Consider the following 27,231-nt stretch of genomic DNA (forward strand, 5'->3'; position numbering starts at 1 on the left):
TCGTTATATCAGGATCAAGACATTGTACCGAAAAAAAATTTTTTTTTCATTTACTAGTGATAAAGAGATAAAACAAAATAGAGAAAAGAATTAAAATAGAAATCACTCAAGTAAAATCACATTTTACTTGAAGAAACTGGATTATAAGGTAGAATATCTAGAAAGAAATTATATATTTCAGAAAGAAATGCTCAAAAATATTTAAGTATTAAGAGAACTACAATAAGTCGGTCATATTTTGAAAGTTTATAATGAGCGATGGATTTAAATTTGAATTTCAGTCGAATGAATAGAAACAATAATAATATGTATGAAGAAAAAATAAAGTATTATTATTTAAATTATGTTGTGGGATTGTTTCAACATAATATAAAAATTGAAGAATTAATAGTTTGACAATATATTAAGTAACAAAATATAAAAATATTATACGAAAACTTATTTCCATTAATTAAAAAATTCAGAAATAATAGAAACTACTTAAATATTTCAATATAAATGATCTAAAACATGTAAAAATTATTAAAAAATTTATCAAGAAAAATAATACTCTTTTTTTTATCACTTATTTTAAAAATTTTAATAATTTTATTTTAAAAATTGTTCATTTTCTGAAAAATGATCGTGATTTTCCAAGAAATGATCCAAAAAGTCGTCTAAATGACAAAATTTGGACTAAAAATTTGTTTAAATGTAGTTGATAATATAATATATACTCAATTTTGATTTATCTTGAGTATTTTTTTATAAATATATCTCTTTGAAGTTATTCTATTTTTATTTCACATAAATAAAGATTTATTGAAATTTTTCTTAATGTAAGAAGAATCATAAATACATATTTTTGTGTTACGAATCTCTTATTTGAAGAAAATAAATTCGAATCTCAAATGCGTATAATTATCTTAAATTGAATCGTAAATTTCCTTCTTATTGTCATCAAATTAAAGATAAATAAAAGAATTTCAAAGTTTTAAAATGGTATATCTCGGCAAAAAATTGTTAACTATAATTGATTTTTTTCGATATTATTAAGAAGAGAATACTTTATATGAGTATAAGATATCCCAAAAATGTGGGAACATCCGTAAATTAGAGATTTCTAACGTAATTTCAAGCAATATTGTTTTTTGTAAAAATTTCTATTATTATTTTATAACTTAACTTAACTAACTTAACTTAACTAATTACGGAACGCATAGCCTAGTCAAATAGTGACGACAGTGTTAATTATGTATCGCCAAGCATATAAAAATAAATCGAAACAATATATATATATCGAAGAAATTATGTTGAATATTTATAACTTATAATTTATTGATTATTTGTGATATAATTTAATATAATTTTTTATTGATAATAAAATTTTATCTCTAATTTATAATAACAATATATAATTTATATATAATAATTTTTATTTTATTATATAAAATTTATTCAACATACTTCCACATATTGTTTCTGTTCGACGGCATATAATTGCTATTGTCATAGTTACGAGATTACATGTTTCCTGATTAGTCAATTTTTTATTAATAATTCATTAACAAAACTGTAAAATTTTTGCAAAGGAAAATATTAATTGAAATTAATTCAGAATTCTTCTTATATTTTTGAGATATTTTGTATATGTAAATTATATTGAGAAAATGAGTTTTGAGAAAATTTTAAAATATGCTATCATTTTATTTGATAGAAATTGTATTACAATGACATGATAATTTATTCTTAACTTTAAATTTTTTAAAGATTTCTTTTACATCTTATGATTCAAAAAATATATATGTATAATTCGTTGAGTATATTATGTATATTATATTATGTATTATAAATTGAATTAATAATAAAATTCTTAATAAATACCTTATATTTTTCAATTATTTCGCAAGCAATCTTCTCATTGAATTCTGGTGCACTTATTTTTTTGATATGGAAATAAATACTTTTGAGATTAAGCAACGATCCACTGATCCAGTACAAAGGAGTAAACCATAATTGTACTTGAATACCATAAGGAAAACCTTCCCTTAGTTCCATAATATTCAAAATTGACTTATGTGAAAGTTGTACGCCTTTAGGCATACCCGTTGTTCCAGATGAAAAGATGATCAAACCAGTATGTGAGGGATCGTCAATATCAGTACATTGAAAATTAGCTATAGTTGATTTATCATGATATTTCAATGTCTCTGAAAAAGGCACTGTGCCAGGATAATAGCCGAAACACACCAGTTTTGTATGATGAAGTTCAATTTTCGCCGCTTCCAGTGCGATTTCCGCTGATCCCTCATTCACGAAAATTACTTTTGGTTGAGATAATGTTATAAAATGTCGTGCCATATCTATAAAGTTATATTTCATTTATTTTGAAACTATATAATTGAAATCTTTCATAATTGAAATATATTAAATATATATAATTACATATATTATATATATATTATAATATGATTATTAAATTAATATAATTTTTTTCTATTTGCCTTTATTAACATATGATTCTTGTTATATCTTGATGTTTCTTTTTTAATAATTGCTTTTAAATCAGATAATTTGTATATAAATTACATATACATTTTTCTTTATTTCAATGATTTTCAATTTATCAATTTTTAGAATCAAGTCAAACTATATATAACTATACTATTTTATGATCTATGCAAATATTTTTGCATAGATTATTCTAAAAAAGATATCGTAAAAATCGTATAATTTGATAATCGTAAATAAATTATAATTGAAATTCAAAATTAAATTGAAACAATTTAAAAATTCCACGAGATATGTATGTCGAATATAATCACATATTTCTAAAAATACAAGTAAATAATTTTTTAATTATTTTAATTTAATTAAATTAAATTTCTTTTTGAAAATCGAAAGTGTTAAGCTTTAATTCGTTATAATTAATTCGTGATAATTTCGAATTTTAATTTCAAATGAAATATAAAACAATGCAAAATAATTATAAATGCAGCTTTATTTTTATATAATTTAATGTTTTTTTAAATATTATAGTTTGATGATTGTATTTGAAAAGCATACATTTTTGATTGACATTAAAGGAGTTAAGGGAATCCTGACATTAAAGGAGTTAAATGAATAGAACCTTAACTTCAAATCTTTATTAATTTTCAAGATATTAATAAAAAACTTTTGATATAATACATTAAATTTTATCTATATGTGCATATTGGTAATGTATGCGTCAAATTGCGACTGTTTATCTATTATTTCTATAAACACATTGTAGCGAATAGCAAATGTATAAATCGATTTCCTATTTCCTTATAAATTATGACTTTGAGACTTAAAATATCTCAAATTCACTTAGACATTCTATAGATTCGAAGAATCGAAATTATGGAATTGACAATGAATAATAATATTTTCTATCTATCGTTATAATTATAATCTATAAGAAATTTTTATTATAATCTATAAGAAAATAGATTTTTCTTATAAAAAAATAGAATTGATCTACTTGTTATATTTTGAATGCTATTTATATATTATATAATTACGATATGTTTATAGAATAGAAAAATGATCACACCATGCTAATATACATTGCAAGAATATGCACATATAAACAAAATTTATTGTATTGTAGCAAAAGTTTTTTTAATATTTCGAAAATTATAACAATAAAGATTTGAAATTAAAATTTTATTCAAACGTCCTTTCCTCTTTTCTTTTCACCTCAAATTTTTAGTTTGTTTAAAATGAATACCTCAAATTTGATATTTTTTCAATTAAAAATTTTTCATTGAAAAAAAGTATGTAGTTTATAAGTATGTAGTATATTTAAATATGTAGAAAGTCATAAAAAAATTTTTAATATTATAATAAATTACATCCAAGCAATGATCTATATTTCCATTATTCAAAGTTAAATTGAAAGAGTTTAAAAATTTACAATTTGTATTTATTATTATACATATGTACCGTATAAAAATCGGTTGTCAAGCATTCACATAACTAAATACATAGGTAAAAAGATTAAGTTTCTAGTTCCAATAATCCCTTCCAGGCCCATTTGTATAGAAGTAAAACTTTTCTGCAGAAAATATATGAAATCGTAATTAAAAATTAATCGTAAATTAAAAATTTGATGATGTATGATGGTTTCAAATTACAATTCTTTTCTCAAACTATAACACTTATATAACTTTTTATTACATCAATTATGAAAATTATTCGAAATTTTTAAATGTAACGAAAAAATTTAAAAATTTAAACAGGTTTAAATTCTTTTTATAGTATATAAATGAGAAAATTTTTTCTTTTTTATCTTAAAGATTCGATAGAAAAGAAACAGATATTGTGTTAATAATTGATATTTTGAATTTACGTTTATTTTTTGCATTCCAATCATTCTTTCGCTTTATTGCTTTATTTTATTTCGATTGTTTTCAGCGATTTATTTATAGATATGATGGATTAATAATGAGAATTTGATATGTGATTCGAGGCAATGAACTAATTTGATTCGTCAGTAACTTATAATCTCAGTATTGTAGATATATTATATTCATTATTACATATCTGATATAAAAAAGGAATATTAATAATCTTTTGACTGATCTTAAATTCAAAAAATCAACTATTTTTAAAATGTTTCTTATCGTTATTTGCACTTGATATCGATAATTAATTAATATAATATTTTCTTTGATGACTTGTTCATTGACAACAACTTGTTGTTGTTGTTGAAAAAATTCTACATCTTCAATGATTTTTATAATTTTGAAACATATTATTAAGAACATTATCATATTAAATATTNAATATAATATTTAATATTTTCTACATTACATTGAATTAGCCGATTTAGATTTGATTTAGATTTATTCAGAAATCAATGTAAGATCACATATTTATGATGTTTATATTGTAATAAAAATATGTTTTTTCATAATAAACATATATATCGATTAACATTATATCGACTTTTTTAATTATTTGGATCCGATCATTCTTTTATGACTTTTCTTATGTTTCTTATGTGTATATCTCAACAACATTTTTTTAAACTTATTAAAACTCATGAAGAGATAGATATTCAACAAGTTGTTTGTCTTTATATATTTCATCATATAATATTGTTAAATATAATAATATAAAAATAAAAAAAAGACAATTGTAAATTAAAAAATTTGTTATTTAAATGTCTTTTATGATTAAAGATTTACCAATGTTCATTAGATGATCCCATGGATTGACAATGGCACCTAGATAGAGTGTAGCAAGAAAAGGAATTATACAATCGCGGTGATTGTGTGTACAGATTGCGACAATATCTCCTTTTCTCACTCCATGTTTCTGCATCCAAAGTCCACATTTTATTGTCCGATCGCATATATCGGAAAAATTATCTTCGATTCCTGAAATCGCGTCAACCTAAAAAATTCGATTACTTGAATAACTGGTTGGACAAAAATCAAAGTCAAAAAGCTATTTCCAAATATAGAATCTTTAAATGTAGTTTTTCAATTTTATTTTATACTTCTGATGAATTTGCAAAAAACTACTTCATCTTTGATTTTGATAATTTTTAAATATATTATATATATTATATAAAATTTAAAATTTTTTCTATATAATAAATGATTAATTTTAGTTTTGAATTATTTGCAAAAAAAGATTGCTATAAATTCATCGAATATATATAAACAAATGATAATGTAAATGTCAACATACGATTGTCATTTATTTATTATTTATAATATAATAGATTATAATACTATCCAAAATATATAATAGAGAATTATATTTCATTATTATATTTCATTATCATATAATAATACTAGTATTTAATATATACTAGTATTTAAGGAATTCTCAGAAAATCAAATTTAAATTATTGTAATATTCAACGTTATTTTTAGAATCTAGTATTTTTCCAAATTTTTCTAGTATTTTACATGAAAATTAGAAATAATAATGTAAGCCAAATAAAAACATACACTTTCTTCATATAAACTGATTTCTTTCCTAACAATATTTAAATTATTAGAAAAAATATTCTTAATAATTCTAATTAAAATTATAAGATAATCAAGAGCTAATACCGAATCAGTTGACTTTAGAAATTGAATGAAACGCACAATTGAACAAGTCCATAACATAATTAATCATGACTATTTTGAAAACGAAAATACATATTTTAGATAAAAAAGTATATACATATATATATATATATATATATATATATAAGATTTGGCATAAACACTTAGTATAAGTATAAATCTAATATAAAATAACAATTTCCAAACATAATTTACTAATTATTAAAATTTTACCGAAATAATAGAATATATATTACTTAAAAATAAAATTTATAAATTCACAAATACTCATTGTAAAAGAGAAAATATAGCGATTATGCAACAATAAAAATAAGTGAAATAACTAAACCAATTAATATTTGATATAATGATAAGAATATTGCAATTATAAGAAAATTGTAAAACAAACATCTGCAGAATCCATAAAAATAAAATAAAATAATGATGCAAAAAATATAAATATTCTGAAACTCCATTGAAAATAGCATCCACATGTTTCTCCTAACTTCTTCGAATCGTTTTTGCAGAATACAAAAATAAAATATAAAATAATCGAAATTATAAATATTAAAAATATATTGATATTTATATTTGATATTGATATTTATTTGTAATTTCGATTAGAAGAATTCGCGGAATATCCACTTTTTGATTTGAGATATTTTAAGCTCATACTCTATAACCAAGTAGATGTTTTAATTCATCGTTATACATTTTATTTGTCTGCTATCATAATGTGTTTATATTAAGAGAATGATAATCAAGCTAACGTATACGTAGCAAATATTTCGAAAACTAAGACCAACTGAACATGCAAAAGAAAAAAATTCTTTAAATTATTAATTTTTACAATTTATTATTATTATTTTATTATTTTATTAGAAATTAGCAAGAACTTTTGTATTCTAAATAATTAATTCTAATTTTTTAATTAATTCTAATTATTCTAATTTTTAATAATATATTATATTACATACTTTATTGTATTATACTACATACATTACATAATTGTAAACAAAAATAATTATTTTAATGATTAAATTTATCTTTTATATTTAATCATTATTATCTTTTTATATTTTATTTTCTATATTAAATATTTTTCTGCATTATATTTAACATGTATATGATCTTAACTCTATCAAAGATGTCTCTCAGACATCACTGATATCAACATTCTAAATATCTTTGTTAAATCTTTTGCATTCAATTTCAAGCATGTTATTCTAAGTATGCAATCAAATTGAATATTGCTTTTAGATTCTTTGAATTCTTAAATGTGAATTGTTTATATTAAAAGAAAAAATAATATAACTAATATTACTTAATTAGTTACATTCAAACGATAAAAAAAATTGCTAAATAATTGAATAAAAATTAATATATTCAATATCAAAAGGATTTTAAAGGACCGATTCTAAAAGTAAAAATAAATAACGAAAATAAATATAAAAATTAATATACAAAAAAAAGCTCCTTTGTTAAGATTTATTTACTAAGATTTTAAGCAATAAAGTCGCATTAGATAAAATGAGGGAAAAATAGAATGCAATAGATAGCAATAACAAAAAGACTCTCATTCATTTTATTCTATCTAATGCAAATTTTAATTTCTTATAATTTAATATAAGCCTTAATAAACATTTTTGTATTTGTTTCAATTTTTAGAATTAATCTTCCAAAAATATCCTATAAATATATTAATATCTTATATAAAATAAATTCAAAACCAAAAATATACCTGCCAAATAAAGTTTGGTTTGCTTCTAAAAGTGTCGAATATTAATTTCCCTACGCTAGTATATCCATTATCATTCAATATCACTCTTCCTTTCAGCACGTTGTTTTCGATTGTAAACATTAATTCTGTCTAATTAAAAATATAATGTAATATAATATAATCAAATCATAGTAATATATACTGAAAAAAAGTCAAAAATACTTGTGAATTATATATTCTTTATATGTCTTACATTACTATCTTTCTTTTCATCGATGCACATATTGATGATTGTTATAAAAATTACACTAAAAAATCAGAATAAGTTGATTTTAATTTATCGAACAAAGCACTACAAGTATTTGATGTTTATTAAGCAACAAGGAAAATTTTGCAAGTTTTTTATTGATATATGTCGTTCTCCCTCCTCATATTCGATCTGTATGTTATAATACTATGACTTGCATTAATTTTTTGTAATAAAATTCTTTGTTAATAATATTAATAATTTATATTTTGTTGATAATAAATAATTCAAATCAAATATTATTTTTTTATTTTTATTTTTTAATAAAAATGTTTTTTAATAAAATATTTCTTACAATTTTTTAAACTTTAATATTTTAGTGACATGAATTTATTTTTATATTTATTTATATTATCATTTATATTTATATATATATATTTTTCAAAATATTAATTTTTTTAATTTTAAAAATATTAATAAAATATTTTATATTAAATAATTATATATATATATATATATATATATATATATATGTATGTGTGTGCATACATAAGAGTATGTATATATGATTATTACTGAATATATGTAAAAATGTAAAAATGAAAATAATATAAAATAAAATAACTTAACAAGATAGTTAAATAGATAATATTTATCAATTTAATTATTTATCAATTTATTATCATGTAATTCTCGAAAATTGTTCCCAAAAACATGTGGCAAATGGATATCGCGTTGAAATTAATAATTTAATTTTCAATGTCAGATAATCACATTCAATAATCTATTTTAAAAAATATTCTTAAGAATAATTTACAATATTGAAAATAATATTCTTAAGAGATTATATTCTCTCAAATAATTCTCTTAATTTGTTCTAAAATATTTTAAAATATTCAATTTTATTATGTATGCATATTGTAAAAAAATATATCATTAATTATATCATTAACATGTAATATAAAACCTTGATTATTGAATTATTGAATTTATTTAGGAAATCTCGTTTGTTGCATTCCTATTGGACGTATCTACTATTACAAATTACAAAAGAAAGGATGATGTACAACATATTAACATCATAATTTCATAATATTCATATAAATTCATAAGGAAGATAAATAGATGTAAATAAATATATTATAAGCTGTTAATCAGATTACGATTGATTATTTCTTTTTTTGATGATGAATTTCAATATTTGCACAGTTTTCATGCAATAGTAGAAATTCTACTATATTTACAATTGACAATTAATCAACAATAATGATATTCCTAGATGTCATGATTCTTTAATATGCTATTTATCATGATATAGCAATCTTCAATTATGACTTTTCAATTTTCAATTATAGCTTTACGTTATTTATTAGTGACGTAACATAATTAATAATGTATTATAATAAAAATTATTGTAATTATTAAGTAAAACAATAAAACAAAGAAAATTATCAGTTCTTGCATCACTATTCCATATTATTCCATGCTAAATATTTGTTGAATCATGTAAAACAATACATTTAATTTATTGCAGTCGATTTAGTGATTTCAAATTAGTTTCTTATCTTCTTTCTTTTCTAATCTTAAAGCTTTTCGTTCTTCCACTTTTTTACGCAATGCATCTATTTTTGATGAAGTAATATGTTGAAATTGTTGTTGTGGTTTTGATAATGATTTGTCATATCTGAAAACAAGTAAACGATTCTTATAATATATTTTTTTACGAAAAATTATTTTTTAAATTTTTACTATTTTTTCTAATGTGTTAGACTTCTTTAAAAATAAATTATATTTTTTTAATTATATTAAAATTAATCAATTATCGAATTATCAAATCATAAATTATTTATTGATTTCGTCAAAGTTTTTTTTTGGTATAAATTTTGTATTATAAAATATAAATATGTGTAATGTAACAATTTTTTTCTTTGTTTTTATTAATTTTTAAATTTTATTTATTAGATTTATTTTATAATTTACTAATTTTATTGATATTATAGTTATCAATAAAATTGTTATTCTGTATTTTTTTACAATCGTTATAATTAATAATAATTTTACAACTAACTTATTTGCTTTGTATTCTTCGAGTGCTTTGCGTGTATCTCTGATTAAATTTTTCTGCCTTTCACGTTCTCGATTAATGATACATTTTCTATTTTTTATTTCTTCGTCTAATTTCATTTTCATCCAAAATAATCTCTCTTTCAGCTAAGAAAAAAAATGATTGATAATATAATAATTTGACTGAAATTTGCTTTATTTTTCATTAATTTTTTATCTAATTTTTATATCAATAAATTTTTGACGAGCTTTGATGAATTCAAAAATATGTTTTAATTTTAGAAATTCATGATATTAGAAAAAAATGCCTCTGAAAACAGATTATTGATATATACATGTTAATAAATATATACTATATATACTATATAATTTAAATATATACATGATAATAAAATAATAATAAATCGATAATTATATAGGATATTAATACAGGATATTAATATATTCATACGATGTTATAAAGAGTCAATTTTAAAAACTAAAATGAACACAAACTCAATATACAAAAATATCGATCAAGATTAAAATAGAATGAGATCTATCTTCGTTATATAATGTTCTTATTTCTCTTCATCCTGAATTTAAATTATTTAATTTAATAAATAAGCTGCAATTGATTTTTTTATATAGCAATTTTGTTACATATATATATATATAACAAAGATGCTATGTAAATAAATATATGTGTAAAAAAATATATATGTAATATGTGATAAATAACAAATATTAAACATTGACTTGATAGAAATGTTCTATCAATCAGATAATGTAAATTTCTTTTTCCAATATATACTATATGTTCCAATATATATTTCAATATATAAGTATATTTCAATATATTTCAATATATATGTTGTGATTATTAATTAAATTTTTACTAAAATTTTTATTACAAAATTAAATACTTAAATTTAGATACTTTGCAAAACTTTAATCAATATAGGAACATATTAAAATTATATTTAAACATATTCATAATTTTTAATATTTGAATTCTTAAAGTTAAAATTGGAATTCATTAGTCAAAAATTATTAATAAATAAAAAAATACATAAAAAAACTATTGAGAAAAAAAAATTTATACAAAATCTCCTAAAATAAACTTCAACTTAATAATATAAATAAATAATAATTAATAGTTTATTATTGTTAATTGAATAAAAATGATATGAACTTCCATCAAAGACATTTCGCAAAGAAGACCGAAGCCATTTGTTTCAGTTGGATCGAAATCCTTAAAGGATAATTCTCGTAAAGATTGAATTGTTCTAATTTCTTGGATTAATTTGATTTTTCTTTGAATTTCATTCTCTCTCTGCTTTATCAATTGAGCTTTCAATTGCCGAGATTCTTCGGTAACTTCTGCAGCTAATCCGAAAAATTATTGACATTTTATTAAATTTTGTTTTAAATAAATAATTAAATAAATATTTCTAGCAATTATTTAAAAAAAATTTTTTGTAATATTGTATTATAAAAAAATCTTCTTTGTATTTTTAATATTTTTTTTTTTGTATTAAAAAATTCTTGTATATGTATACAATAATTACAGTTATTATTTATTAAAATTATAATTACAGTAATTATTTATTAATATCTATGACAAAATAAATGTTTAAAAATTTTAAATATACCTCTTTGTTTTTTTTCATCAATCATAATATTGAAAGCTATACGAGAAGCTTGTTCGATTTCACGGCATTTTTCAACCATTTCCATTACTTCTTTATTATGGTTTTCTCTCCATTTCTCTAATTTTTCATAAATTTTTTGTTTCTATGAAAACAAAACAATAAATTTATTCAGAAATAATTATTATTTTGTAAAATAATATTTTGTGATTCAATATTATATATTATACATATTTCAATATTATATATAAATAATATTTTATTTATCACGAGAATCAAATTTATTTGCGAATTATTTTTAAAAGAAACAAATAACATGATGCTGTTATATTTTTAATTAATTTATAAGAATGAAAGAAAACTTTTACGAATAACATATTTTCTAATGGATAATTCCATACAACATGTGGCCACTGAATATAGTACGGATATTAAATATTTAACATTTGGGTATGGTATATGCTTATGATATATTATTTAGAAAGTTGAAATTAAATAGCAGATAAATCAAGATTTTAGCGCTATTAAAAAATATATTCTTTTAGGAACAATATCTCTAAAAATCTATCTATGAAATGAAGAAAAGAGGAGAATAATTATTCAGCACTTAATCCGAAACCTAAAATTGTCAAAAAATAAAAACAAATAGACTAACGAAAACTCAAAATTTTCAAATTTGTCAAAAGAATCAAAACCATGATTCACAAATCAATACGTTTTCTTGAAATATTAACTCATAACTGGTATCGTGGAGTTTAAGATATAATATGTGTATTTTCATACATTTAATTTTTTTATAAAAAAAACTATAAATTTAAAACATGTAATATTATTCATGTAACAAAAATGAATGATGTTAATTAAGGCTAGAATGTTTATTAATTTTAAATATATTTCAAATTGCGTGCTATTGACAAAGCAATATAATATGATTTCTTACCATATAAAATATATCAAAATATGTATATATATATACATATATATATACATATATATACATATATATAAAGGAAATGATATATATAGAAATGAATGTGCAGAATAATGTGTCTATAGAAAAAAATCTTCAATTTGAAAATTCAAAAATACAAAAGTAAATTTTGGGACATATAAAGTATGTACAAACCGTTAATATATATACACACATATATAAATATGTATATATTCGTAAAGTTTTGGAAAATCGATTTTAGAAATCCAAACAAACGCAAAAATTAATATATAAAAATAATTGAGATTTATTTATTAAATTATAAAATAATTAAATAAATAATTAATAATACAAAATTAAATTGCTTTTATATAATATTTGCTATAAAAATATATATATATATATATATATATATATATATATATATATAATTAATCTTATAAGTATTTGTATTTGTTCATTTATTTAAGCAATATTTTCTTATATTTTTTTATATTTTTAAATGCACGTTAATGGAAATATATGTTGTATTAACTAAATATTCATATAAATTTTATTGCAAAATAATGACTTAGCAAAACAAGTTTAGCAAAACAATAAAATTAAATAAACTATTACAAAATCAACAAGTATTCATATTATAGAAATTTCGTGAACGTGGAATCAAAATATTTCCAGAATTCTAAGTTATCTAGAATTGTTATTTCTACTCCATATTTACTATTGTTAATAATAATTGATCGAAAATAGAAAAGAAAAAGCAATCATTTGAGAAATAAAAAATAATCTAACAATTGTGACAATATTTGTATAATGTTTTAAAAATAAGTATGAAAACTTGTCAAAAAATTTTACGAAAAGTTTCTATTATATAATAAAGTAACATGTAAAAAATCATTAATCAATAAAAAAAATTGAATGAAGTTATTAGAGTTCGCAAAAAAATACATTGATAGAGGTATAAGCTTCTGGAAATTTATTTTTTCAAATGAAAATAAATTTAATATATTTGAATGGATATATTATAGTATAAAAACAATCAAATATGGAACTCGATTCAAGAAATTTAAAACTAATAGTTAAGCACAAAGAAGGTCATATGTAATATGAAAATATATAGTTATTTGCGGCATCGGTGATTTAATTTTCATTGAAGGAATAATGAATGAGAACACATAATTTAAATATTTTAAAGATTCATCAAATGCTTCTAAATTATAATTAGAAAATAATTACTTCTTTTAAAATGAAAATCTAAAATATAAGATTTTTATAGTCAAACATATTTTATAATGCATTCTTTTTGGAAATACTCTTGCCTTAATATAAATCTATGATTAGCTTTAATAAATATAATAAGTTCTATGATATAAAAATATTATACATTTCTGAGCGGAAAAAAGATTAAGAAATCAAGAGATAACCAATAAAGATGTTAAAAAGAAAATTTAAGAATATTTGAAATAATATAGAAGAAATAATTACTAAAAAAATAATATATAGTATATAGTATTTTATTATAGTATTTTATATTTGCAAAGTATTATTAGATGTAAAGACGTCCCAACAAAATATTAATAATTGTAAAATTATTCATATTTTTTATAATAACTAAATAAGTATGAATACTTGTAAAATGTTAATTTTATAATAATTTATTTAAATTTATTGTTTTATACTAAAATTTATTTTACAATAAAATTTATATGAATGAAAAGTTTATTTAATATAACATATAAATTTAAAATTAATGAATAAATAAATAAAAATATGAGACTGACTGTAGATGTTATACAAAGCAAAATGATGCAATGGTATGACAAATGTAAAATCATTTCACATTATCTCATTTAATGATTTAATGCAAACTTAAATTGCTTATAAAATTATAATTTAATAAGAGAGTTTCAATGAAAATTTTTATATACTAACTTTCATTTGTATTTGTTTTGATCTTTAAATCATCATTGTTTTGATCTTAAAATCAATTATTTAAAAAGTTTTTTGAAACATACTAATATATTGTATAAATACGTATGCATTTCTTTTTTCTATCTAAATTCTATAAAATAAAAAATAATTCTCGAAAATTTCAAGTCAAATAGTAAAAGATTTATCAATTGGATAAACAATTAGAAAAATGTAATAAACAAAAAATTTATATTTTTTTCTATAATTTGTTTTTTATGTTTTTTATGTTTTTTAGCTGTTAAATAAATTGTTGTTTTATTTTTATTTAATAGTTAAAATATTTATAAAACAAATTAATTTATGTTTTTTACTAAATAATATCTTTATGTTTTTCGATTATTTCTTATATAGTTATTTTATATTTCTTAATTATGTTCATCGAAAATTTATAGGAATTCATTATATCATATGTAAATTGCATGAAAAAAATTACTTCTAATGTTTATTAGAAAAAATATTAGAAAAAAAATAATAACAAAAAGATTGATATTAAATATTTTAAAACATATAATAGATATTAATTTAAATACATAATAAGTAAATATAATAAGATATTTTGAGTAATATTTATTTATGTCAGGCAATATAGATATATAATAGATATATAAACAAAATAATTTTTTGATAATCTAAAATGACTTTTTCTTATTCATTTAAAATTATATATATATTCGCCTTGCAAACAATTAGTTTTTATATTTTTAATTTTTAATTTCATCTTTTTTAAAATTATAATCATCGTTTTTAATTTTTACTTAAATTTTAAACGTCTTGTTGGTCAAAATTTATCTTGTTAGTTCAAATTGAAAGCTATAGACAGAAACTATTATAATTGATTAATTATAACGTTATACTCAATAGAGAAAATTCGAAAAAAACGTTAGTCTTTCTATCGCCTGATTTATTAAATCAAAAATTATTAAAAAAATTTCAAAAAATGATTTATATATTCATCATAATGCTAATTCTTAATTCAATAAAAAATCTTTGTAATTTTTAATTAGCGTTTTTATAAATAAAATTATTTTTATTTAATTTCATTATTATTATCATAATTTATTATTATAATTATTATTATTTAATTTTAATTTTTGTTTTTTCATGTTATTATTGCGTTAATTTTTGAAATATTTGCAAAATAAGATTGCTATTATTTCATAGTTTTTCTCTTACACATCTGTAGCTGCATAAATATAAATATGCGATTATTATTTGTCTATATTATTTTTATAATAGAATTATGCTAATTGAATTAACACATTAACTATCAACTACGAGATAACTTGTAGTATTTTGCATTATTGCCTAGGACATCAACTACGAGTTATTTCGTAGTTGATTACTTGTCATATTTGTACACGAACTAACTCGTAATTGGCTTTCGTGAAGATTTTTTTGTTATATAAATCAATTATGATGTAATTCGCAATTCAAAAAAACATATTCTTTTATGCTTTTTGATGAATACTATGTACTGTAATAGGAGATTTTAATAATATAATATGATTAAATTAAATTGGCTTTTTACACTGGAATCCTTAAAAATACCATAGTAGTCAACGTATTAAATCATAATTTATTACATTGTGATTATAATGTAATTGAAATGAATGAATTTTAAAAATTTCAATTAATTCAATTGCTAATTATTTATCATCATTTTGCTAATATTTTATCATCATTATAATTGTAATTTAATTATAATATAATTAAAATATATTGAACAATGTAATTAAAATTTAACAGTTTAGAACTGAAAAAAAAATATTAATATTTAACTTTTCCATGTATAAAAAAATTTTTTTTTCTTTGTATAAAAAAATTTCCATGTATAAAAAAATTTTTTTTTCTTTTTTCTATTTAATGAGTCATAATGATTTATTTTTTTAATATAACATAATATATGTAAATGTGAATTATATTATTTTTTAAATATATGTCTAAATTAAAATATATAACATGAAAGATAAGAATTTATAAATAATAATAATATTTATCACTAATATTAATTTTTCTATTTTTTATTCTAACATTCTTATTTATCATGATATCTGAACTTATAATATCTCAAATTCAATGCTTATTTAATAATTATAATATACCAACATAATTATATATAATTAATAATATTTATCGTTATAACTCCAATAATTGTAATTTCAGTTACTTAAGAATTGTTTTATATTTTACTCTTGTATTCAGCAAATCCAAAAAATTTATACATTGTCTTGCACATGCAATCATAGATGTATATATGTAACAGAAATTCTATGAAATAATAATAATTTTTTTTTGCAAAAATTAAAATCAAATAATCATAATATGCAAAGAAAAAACATTAATTGTTCAAAATGTTAATTTCTATAATATATGCAAAAATTATAGAAATCATTTTCATTTCGAATATATATATAATTATAAAATATTTTAACTATTGATAATGATTTTAAAAAAAATTACAAAAATTATAAATTAGAAATTAGAAAAAAATATAAATTTTTTGAAATAAAGATTCATACAGCATTAATCTCAATTAGCATGATATTTGAAAGGAAGATGAAAGAGAAAAATCTCAAATATAAAATTTTAGTTTCGGAAATTTATTGATTTTCAAGATATTAATGAAAAATTTTTAGTACACATTGAAAGTTGTATATATAGATGATATCAATACATTGTTCTCCAAATTACTACACCAGATATTATTAACACAATTTCTTTTATATTTTAGAAATCAATAAATTAATGAAATTATATTTAGAGTTCTTCTTCTCTCTTTCTTGCAAATATCTAATTTGTGACTTATACTATATGGAACTATAACTATTTTTTGTTTATGATTTTTCTTTAATTGTTTATACTAGACGAACCATACGATTCTGCTTCCCAGTTAGATCTCAGTTAGAGCTTTTTCTTTCTTTTTTCTAATTATTGCTCTCGTTCTTAATCGATTTTTCCACCATAAATAAATTAACTAATATATAGTTAATGAAATAAAACATATGAAATATAATTAAATAGCAAAATTGAAAAAATATTATATATAGTCTGTTATTGATAAGACTTGTAACATTTGACGAAATTCTTTAGAAATATAAAAAAAGTTATTCTTTTATAGCGAAAAGGAATTGAGCTGCCAATAATCTTAGCTCAGACAATTGATAAATCTTTTACTATTTAACACAATTTATGATATTTTTTAGAGAATTAATTTTTAATCCTTAGAATAAATTTGAATAAAAAAAAAATATATATATATTTATGCAGAATATACAGATTATTTATATTTCGCGAAACTTTTGAATAGTTAATTTTAGAAATTAAAACAAAAAAAGTTAAAACATAAAAATTTCAATTAAAATTTATTCATTAAATTATAACTTATAATTTAAGTTTGTGTTAAACAAAATAAGACCAAAATAAAATGAAATGATTCTATATCTATCATATTGTTATCATAACATTTCGCTTTTTATCTACTTTATTTAACAAAATTAAATTATATATTATATTATAATTTAATAAATAAATTTTAATAAATTTCTATACAGCAATTTTTATATTTATTTTGGCTTCTAAAATCGATCTTCCAAATATATCAAATATAAATATATTTTATATATTTACACATTTGTAGCTGCGTTTTACATGTTTCAAAATTGTATAAATTTTTGGAATTTGAATTTGAATCTTTCTTTATAAGATACATCATTCCGCGATATATTCATTACATTGTCCTTTATATATAGCTTTATAACAAACATACATATTTTGATTTATTTATTTTGCTTATATTCTTGTTTTATTCTATGTTATAACGTGCGATTCAATTGTGTAAATGTTATATTAAATAAAATAAAAAATTAATAAAATATTAACATGATTTTTCAAAAAAATAATCGAATTGCAAATCATGTTCTTGTGATAAGTTTAATTCTCATGATGAAAAAAAAAAAAGGAATTTTGATCTTGAAAAATTAGCTTAAAATCAATTTACCATTCTAATATTAATTTCTACCAAATCAATGTTAAATTAACTTGTAACTAGAGATTTGAAACGCTTGAATTATTTACAGCTTATAAAATTTGATGCTCTAAAAATTGATTATTTGTTTTGAAAATTTTTATCATCTTAAAAGTCTCAACAAATTTGAAATTTTTAATAATTATTTTGTTTTACTCTTATTTATTTTTGATTCTTTTTCAAAATTGAAACGATATTATTTGATTTTAATTCAAAAGCAAAAATAACAATTTCATGTTAATCAAACTTTCAAACTTTCTAATGAAGATTTTCAAGATTTTCAAAATTTTCAGAAATTTTGAAATTATTTAATTTAGCTTAAAAGATTATGATTCCGTACTGCCCATTCAATACCCATACAAAGCATCTCAAATTCCATTATGTCACTATCTATGTTAATTTATTAGCATTCTATACTTACCTCTTTTCGTACTGTTTCTGCATGGGCTTTAATGTTATTTAACAACAATTTCTTCGCAATAAAAGCATTCTCGCGAGTTAACAATGCTAAAAGATGTTTTTCTTTTATTTTCAGTAATTCTTCTTCTCTTTGTTGCTGTCGTTTCTCTTCTTCTAATTTTAATATCAAGGATGGATCAAGACTCCCTTCTGTTAATGCTTTTAATCTAAAATTTCATATATCAAACAGAAACATATCTAAGAATTATTTAGAAATGAAAAAAGTAATAATATAATAATATGAGAATACAATTTTATTTTCGCATTGAATATTATTAGAATAGATATTATTAAAAATGTTACAAATTTTAAATAAAAGATCGAAAAATTCTGATGAAATCGGCTGATCAATACGAAATTTGGAATAGAGAAAAGAGTTGAAAAAATATGCAATTTTTTTAAAAATATTCCTTAGTTTTCAAGATAATGAAAAACTTTTAATATTATATATTGAATTTTATCTACATATATTAATACAATCATCATTGTCAAATATTTAATAATCGATCTCAATAAAATTTATAGAATATCCTACGTAAAATTTTCAATTGATCTCATGAAAATCGCAAATATTGGTAGTTTCTTAAAATTCTTCTCACGGAGAATTTTAAAATCTTACCTAATCCAATACTCTTAAAATCGTTTTTATCTGAATTGTGTCCAAAATAATTACCATATTTGTATGCTAAATATTTTTATCTGCAAATTGATTTTTTTCTATTTTATATATAAAATATCTTAGTACATATTTAATGTTTGAAATATAGTTCAATTTCTTGAAAATTATTTATCAAACTTTTCGTAGATTGGAAATAAAACATTTTAGATGATCAAATGTAGCTTAGACATCAAATATTAGACATTCAATTGTATAAAAAGTAAAAAATAAGTAATAAAAAATTAAATAGAGAAAAAAACTAATTCTTAGTTTTAAAAAAAATTTAAAACTGCCAGAAAATGATAATTTAAATATTATTTTCTATCAATAATTTTTTCAATGCAAAAATAAAGAATATTTATATCAAAATCATTAATATGTAAAAAAGCTCAAAAACTTTAATAAAAAATTGAAAGAAGATCTTAATCTTAAAATGAATAATGGTTGATAAAATTTAAATTAAATAGTATTTGTTAAATAAGTATTAATAAAGAAAAACTTTTAAGATATAGCTATTGTTAACATTCTAAAATTAATTTTAAATTTTTAAGAAGAGAAATATGTATTGAAAAAATATTTATAATGTCGATAAAAATAAAATGAAAAGTATTATCACGAAAATTTTAGTTTTCCGTTGTGATAAATTAGTTGCTAGCCGAAAAATGAGTAAAGATAGCATTTATTTGTGCAAATTCTACTGGATTTTCATTATTATCAATACTAATAATAACAAAAATAAGAATGTTTTGATATTTTAAAAATGTTAATATGAATGCTCTACCAATTATCTATATCAATCTATTTATCAATCTTTGAATGGATAATATTATTTTCATTGAATAAAGAATGCTTTTTAATAAAAATTAAAAATAAATTGAAAAACAAATATAGAAAAAAACTATTAATAGTTAATAAACAATGTTAATTCGTATTCGTATAATTACAAAATATTAAGTACAAAAAAATTTATTAAAATCATGTATTTTTTGCATGTTACATTCAATGGATCATAGAATAATCAAATGTTTCAAAAAAATGTATAAAAAAGATTTGCTATAAAAATTAATATTATTCTTTTACTTAATATAAGTGAAGAAATGATAAAATTTTACAAAAAATTAAATATAAATTTTATAAAAATTAACCTTATTGTTATTATTACAGGAATATTTCATCAAATATCAATAATGCAACATTGAAAAGGGCATGGAAAAATTATAAAAATGGAAATAGCACGAAAGAGTCAAACACAATTTATAATATATAAAATTTTCTACTAGAAAAGAATATTGTTGTATAATCTGAATACGTTTATCTCTTATTACTGCGAATATATTATTTCATATTATCAATAATCGAGGTTCCATTATACTTATATCTATTTATTTTTTTATGAATTTAATTAAAAACTTTCTTATGATTTTTTTTTGATATACATATGCATAACGAGAAAATTATTTTTGCTTTATCGCCCAGAAATTAATTTATATTTTATTTTCACTTAAGTTATCTATGAACAAATATTAAGTATGCTGATATTTATTCATTTATGTTTATATATATATTACAATGATGATTGCATAGTTGTATTATTAAAAATATATACGTATAAATAGAATTCGATATATTAATAGTTTTTTTTAAATAACCCGAAAATTAAAAAATTAATTACAATTCATTGTTGATGAACTAATGGCAAAAAATATTAATATCAGATGCATCTAGACACAATATTTAAATGTTTTAGCTAAATGTAGTTTTATACATAAATAATTTTGAATTTTGAATATATATATATATATATTCACACATTTGAAATATATATTAATTATAAATACTTATATAAGAAATTCAGTCTTAAAGTAATGTAATGTAATGGAAAAAATTGCTTAAAATGATGCAACATATTTTATAACATTTTCAAATTCATTGACATCGATGAGGAAAGACCAATATATATATATATATATAATAAAATTTACCTATAGCTCGATTATAAAAAAAATATATAATATTTATATATTTGCTATCTATTTATATATTTGCTTCAAATATCAGCTTCTTTTCTATCATCTTAGATCACTTCATATAGAGATTTTATTTCGAATTTCTTTCATTCTCATAAATCAAGTTTATAAATTTAAATTTTTGCATTAAAGTTTCATTTTGATTTAAAATTTTTATATAAATATAAGGAGTCAATATTAGACTATAACTGATGATGTATATAATTATTGTCTTGCCTTTTTTTTCATTTCGAGCTTATTGGAAAATTTGTATTATGCAAAATTTTTTGATATGTTTACATCTTAATATAATATATATAATAATATATATATATATATATATATATATATGTAATTACTTTTTTATTTCTTTTTCTTCAAGGTTGATTACATGAGCACATTCCCTTAATGTTGAAGCTGTTGTATGCTTTATTTCGACTGGCTAGAATAAATAAATAATTAAAAAGCAGATAAAAATTATTTTTCGAATAGAAAAGTAATCTTTAAGAAATGTAATACCAAAATGAATCCATAATAAAAGTCTTACATTCTTTTAAGTTTAAACAATATTTTCTTTTATCTAAAATTATGTTTATTTTTTAATAAAAAAAAAATTAATGAAAGAAATTATTTTTAAAGATAAAAATAATTATGTAATAAAAATCAAATAAGATTATAAAAAATCAAATTTTAAATATGATTTTTATAAGTATTATTATTAATTATAGTTATATTATAATTATTACATATTGTAATTTTCTTCACCTTAAAGTTTGGAATTGATTTTCGTACAAAAGTTGTTTTTGATTTTTGTTTCTCAATTGATTTCTCTAGAAATTTGTAACGTTGGAAACAATTTGGAGCATTCTTATTCGCATCTTTCAACAAATTCATTGCATTTAACTTGTTTGTTTTTCGTAATGATTCTAATTTTGTTTCCGTCAATGGTTTGAGATAATTCGATCTTGGAATTTTTCGTGCGAACTTCGTCACTGACAAATCCTATCCAGGTGATATGAGTCTTCAAAAAAGGAAATCTTAATGACTTGTTAACTGTTTTAATTATATTAAATCGTACATTTGAAATAATTTGATAATTACATTTAAATAATATATTTATTAATATCTATATATGTATATCTACATATATATAAGAATATTTCATAATATTAAAAGAATCATTTGAAATTATTTGAAAATAATTTTCTGTGTAAAATAATTAATCTGTGTAAAAATCATTTTAAAATTCTTTAATAATCGTTTGAAATTGTTTAAGTAACATTAAATAAATTAGTTAATGAAATGCTAAAATATCTTCATGCAAAGCAGGTAATTTTATATACATACAATGACTCATAATGAAAATTGAACGGCTTTTAAAATAGAATAATTTTTAAAATTGGATCAAACTTGAATTCTTTTAAAATGTTAGAAGAATTAATTTATTAAATAATATTTCTATTTTTCTAATTGAATAAAATGTAATTCATGGTAATTCATAAAAAATTATATGAAATGTGAAAAATTGAATTTTATTTAAAAACATTATATTTATATTTATATTTATATTTATATTTATATTTATATTTATATTTAGTTAAAATATAGTGTATAGGAAATTAATTAATAAAAACTATAATAAAATTAATAGAAAATATATAGAGAAAATAATATATGATAAAAATTAATACATTACATAATACTTGAAAATGTACGATTCAAAATATTTGTCGATACATTATATATTATATATATATAATGCTTCGATTTTTTCATAGCATTAATAGAAATAAATAAAATGAATATTCCTATGCAGATGACAATCGATTGGATAAATTTTTCAAACAAAAATAATTTTGTTTATTAAAAGAAATATTCGTAATACTAGTAATTTGGAATACTAAAATATTTAAAAATTTACTAACATTATCTAATTTGTAATATTTGTAACATTATAGTTATACAACAAATAATAAAAATGAATGATCTATTAACCAATAAGATTTGTGTAAAAATTGTAATTTTATTTCTAATTTAATTTAATTTAAAGAGAAGAATAAATTTAATTTCTTAAAAAAATTTTTGCAAATATTCAATTGTTAATATCATAGTCAAAATAAAATAACTTATTTAATCTATTTATTTACATTTTAATTTTATTTTATTAAATAAATTTTGCAAATATTCTGAGAATATAAAATATGATACGAGATTTTAAATGCTATATTACTAATTTGGAAAACAGAAAATAAAGATAATTTGAAATATAGAATATTCAAAATGTTTTATTATTTAAATTAAATAATGAATTAATCAAAATGATTAACTGTAGACCAAATCTACTAATGCTTATCTATCTACTTATGCTTATCTATATTTCATATCTTAAAAATATGGCAATCCGTTAATTGAAGATTCCTGAAATAATTTCAACATTTTCCTTTGCAAATTTTTTCAAAATTTTCGTTATAATTTTACGAATTATTAACAAAAAATAACGGAGCACAAACAAATTCAAGCAATATATGCAGAAAAAATATATTGAATATAATAAATATTTTTTACTTATTAATATTAAGAAATTATATCGAATTATAATATAAACAATAAATAAATTCAATATATAATATTCAATATGTTTTTTTCGATATATGTTGCTTGAATTTGTTTGTGTTTATTCTGCAACATATACATATATAGATAATACTATCGTTGTTCTAGTAAATTACACGCTTCGTGATTGACCAATGTTTTTTAATAACAAAACTATAATAAAAATTTTTGCAAAAGAAAATGTTACTTGAAATTAGAAATTTTCGATTAATGGATTTCTATATTTTTAAGATACTTAGTATTAGTTTATATTATACTGCATATATTTAAAAATTTATAGATTTTCATTTTCTAAATCCATTTTTATTTTTTACAATGTGATACGTAACAAAACTTCTCAAAAATTTATTAAATTCTTAATAAGCAAATTGTAAATTGTGTTATAACTTAATAAATAACTTTTAATCAATATTTTTATATATCAACTTTTATATTTATTTTAATTTCTAGAATTAACTCTCTAAGATATCTTATGAATATGTATTGAATATGAATATGTATTTCTAATAAATTTTATGAGGATAACAGCTTAAAACATAGAGGAAATCTTAAGAAAAATTTCGTTTAAATTGAAAAAAAAAAGAATTTTCGAAAAATTTTGTTATACATATTTATTGCCGATTGCCATTTATTTTTGTACAAATAATTAGTAAATAGAAATCAGAATTGACACATATACTATCATGTAAATATATAGAATTCAATATATAGTATACATTGAATGTTTTTTGAATTATAACTCGAAAATTAAAGCCAATCATCGATTATTTATTACGGAAAAAGTTGATTAAAATAATTTTCTTTATAAGGATTTCAAGATCATTAAAAATGGTAAAAAAAACTAATCGGTAATAATCAAAGTTCCAATTACAATATATATATATATATATATATATATATGTATACTATGACAATAGAAAGAAAAAATATTAAATTAGTTATTTTCAATTTTACAAATTACTCACTTCGGGTGTATTGGGAGGCACATTTAAACGAGTTCTTGGTCGATTTAAGACATTCATAAACATAGGAGTTGTTAATTCCTTTTTAGGAATTTTTATATTTCGTAAATATTTTTTCAAATGCTCCTGAAGTTTCTTTAAAAAATTACTTATATGTTATTCTTGTTTTTTAATAATAATAATATATATATATTATATATATAATAATAAATAAAATTGTAATTGCTTTAAAATTACTAAATTTTAAGTAAAAATTGTAGTAAAATCGAACCTCTAAATATGGTGTTGCTTCTAATAATGGGAGCACAAGATTTTGCTCCACAAAATGTTCTTCAAATGTCAAACAACCTTTTTCCAGGAAAAAATTCGGAGTTTCTGCACGAAGAAGATAATCAATTAAATTTAAAATTTTTTTTACTTTAAAATGAATAAAACAATCAATTGAATCTTCAAAAAATATATTGAATATTCTGTATGACAAAATGTATACAAGCACTGAAATATTAAATTTATTAAAATAATATGAAAGTTTTTTGAAAAAAAAGTTAATAAAAAATTACCAACTTACACATCGTTTGATGCAAATCATCATAATTGCGACAGTTTTGTTTATCTAAGTAATCTTTACTTACTGATTCTAAAAAAATTGCATAACGAACTATATTCATGAACAAATCGATTAAGATACTTTGCAACGAAATTGGCATAATCTATATAAAAAGAAAATTATACTATTATATATATATTAAGTAAAAATTTTGTTATATAAAAATGTAATTTAACCCTAAGTTCCTCAAATTTGTTAAAATGTTGTTCAATTGGGTTGAAATCAAACTTGCACTTATCCTTTGAGTTTTTCTCAACAAATAAGAAGATGCAAAATTCATCTGGACTTAATTCTTGCTTCAGTATCAGATATACATCCAAAATTTTTATCAATGGAATTAGAATAGGTAATTGAAAAACATTTGTCTTCATTAACTAAAAAAAAAATTATTAACTATTAGTTATTTGAAATTATATTTAAGCTATTAGTAAATATTGAAAATTATACCTCTTCTTCAGTGCAATTCATTTTTAAGGAATCTAACTTAATAATCTATTATCTCTTATAGTTTAAATATTACAATTTTTATTAATTTAAAGATTTTTAAATTCGTTAATAATACTTATTAAAATTAATAAAATTAATTTAATATTTCGTTTAACTTCACAAAATGGGAAAGATAAGAAGGATTCATTGACAAATTCAGAATGTTTCAATAAATAAAGCAAACTTCAAGATAGATTACTTTCAAATTAATTTAGAAAAATATTAAATCCTTTGCAATTTTCATTCATCATTTCAAATAACAATTCAAATGATGAAAAAAAAATAAAATTAATATAATAATAATATATTGTTTATTAAACTTTTAGTTAAGATTTTTTTAAAATTAATATGACAACAATAAAAATCATAAAATACCATAATATGTTTATAAAATCAAAATAAAATCAAAATTCCAAATAATAATTTCATTTATCGGGAAATAAACAGACTATTTAATAATACTTATCTCAAATAGGTTGCTACTAAACGATTACAATTTATATAACTCGCAATATTTATGCTTTGTCACTTAAATAATAAGAAATTAAATTTATGTAAATGGATCAATTGTAGTTTGTTTATTTTATTACATTTCATACTATTAATTTATTATTAATATAAAATTTTATTCTAACAATTCAGATAATTAAATAATTCAAATAAAATTCCAGTATGTTGTTAATTATACCTAATAAATTATCTATATATTAAATAATTATCTATATATTTGCATTAATTATATTTAAAAAAATTTCAAGACAATTTCATTTACAATTCATCA

The 27,231-nt window shown here is 19.2% G+C and overlaps 2 protein-coding genes across 3 annotated transcripts in view; both read right to left on the reverse strand.

The window, feature by feature from the left end:
* LOC122719669 (4-coumarate--CoA ligase 1-like) overlaps positions 1-8,090 on the reverse strand; it is a 20,843-nt gene extending 12,753 nt beyond the window's left edge. The window contains exons 1-4 of one of the 2 annotated variants that reach the window (XM_043945674.1): positions 8,045-8,090; positions 7,813-7,941; positions 5,196-5,403; positions 1,864-2,342 (exon numbers count right to left, since the gene is read on the reverse strand). In XM_043945674.1, the coding sequence (XP_043801609.1) occupies positions 1,864-2,342; positions 5,196-5,403; positions 7,813-7,941; positions 8,045-8,074 (846 nt within the window). In that variant the 5' untranslated portion in view covers positions 8,075-8,090. The remainder of the gene's footprint in view (positions 1-1,863; positions 2,343-5,195; positions 5,404-7,812; positions 7,942-8,044) is intronic. The other variant, XM_043945675.1, reaches the window with a different exon arrangement.
* A 1,496-nt stretch (positions 8,091-9,586) lies between these two features.
* Positions 9,587-26,432, reverse strand: LOC122719666. Its single transcript, XM_043945670.1, has 12 exons — positions 26,412-26,432; positions 26,141-26,338; positions 25,926-26,067; positions 25,629-25,852; positions 25,361-25,492; positions 22,548-22,784; positions 22,142-22,224; positions 19,081-19,285; positions 11,737-11,878; positions 11,277-11,470; positions 10,073-10,249; positions 9,587-9,742 (listed from the first exon to the last, which is right to left on the reverse strand). Exons 1-12 carry the CDS (start codon positions 26,430-26,432, stop codon positions 9,587-9,589), a joined length of 1,911 nt encoding a protein of 636 aa, XP_043801605.1.
* Between the last annotated feature and the right edge of the window lie 799 nt (positions 26,433-27,231).

Source organism: Apis laboriosa, unplaced genomic scaffold (assembly GCF_014066325.1).
Source record: "Apis laboriosa isolate Shangri-la unplaced genomic scaffold, ASM1406632v1 scaffold93_cov139, whole genome shotgun sequence".
Classification (NCBI taxonomy): Eukaryota; Metazoa; Arthropoda; class Insecta; order Hymenoptera; family Apidae; genus Apis; species Apis laboriosa.

Coding starts and splice junctions, on each gene's coding strand:
- LOC122719666 (XM_043945670.1), bottom strand. CDS start 26,432: ATGAATTGCACTGAAGAAGAG. Junction 11,879..19,080: donor CAGAAACAGTACGAAAAGAG/GTAAGTATAGAA, acceptor TTGTTTTCATAG/AAACAAAAAATTTATGAAAA. Junction 11,471..11,736: donor TGATGAAAAAAAACAAAGAG/GTATATTTAAAA, acceptor TTTTCGGATTAG/CTGCAGAAGTTACCGAAGAA.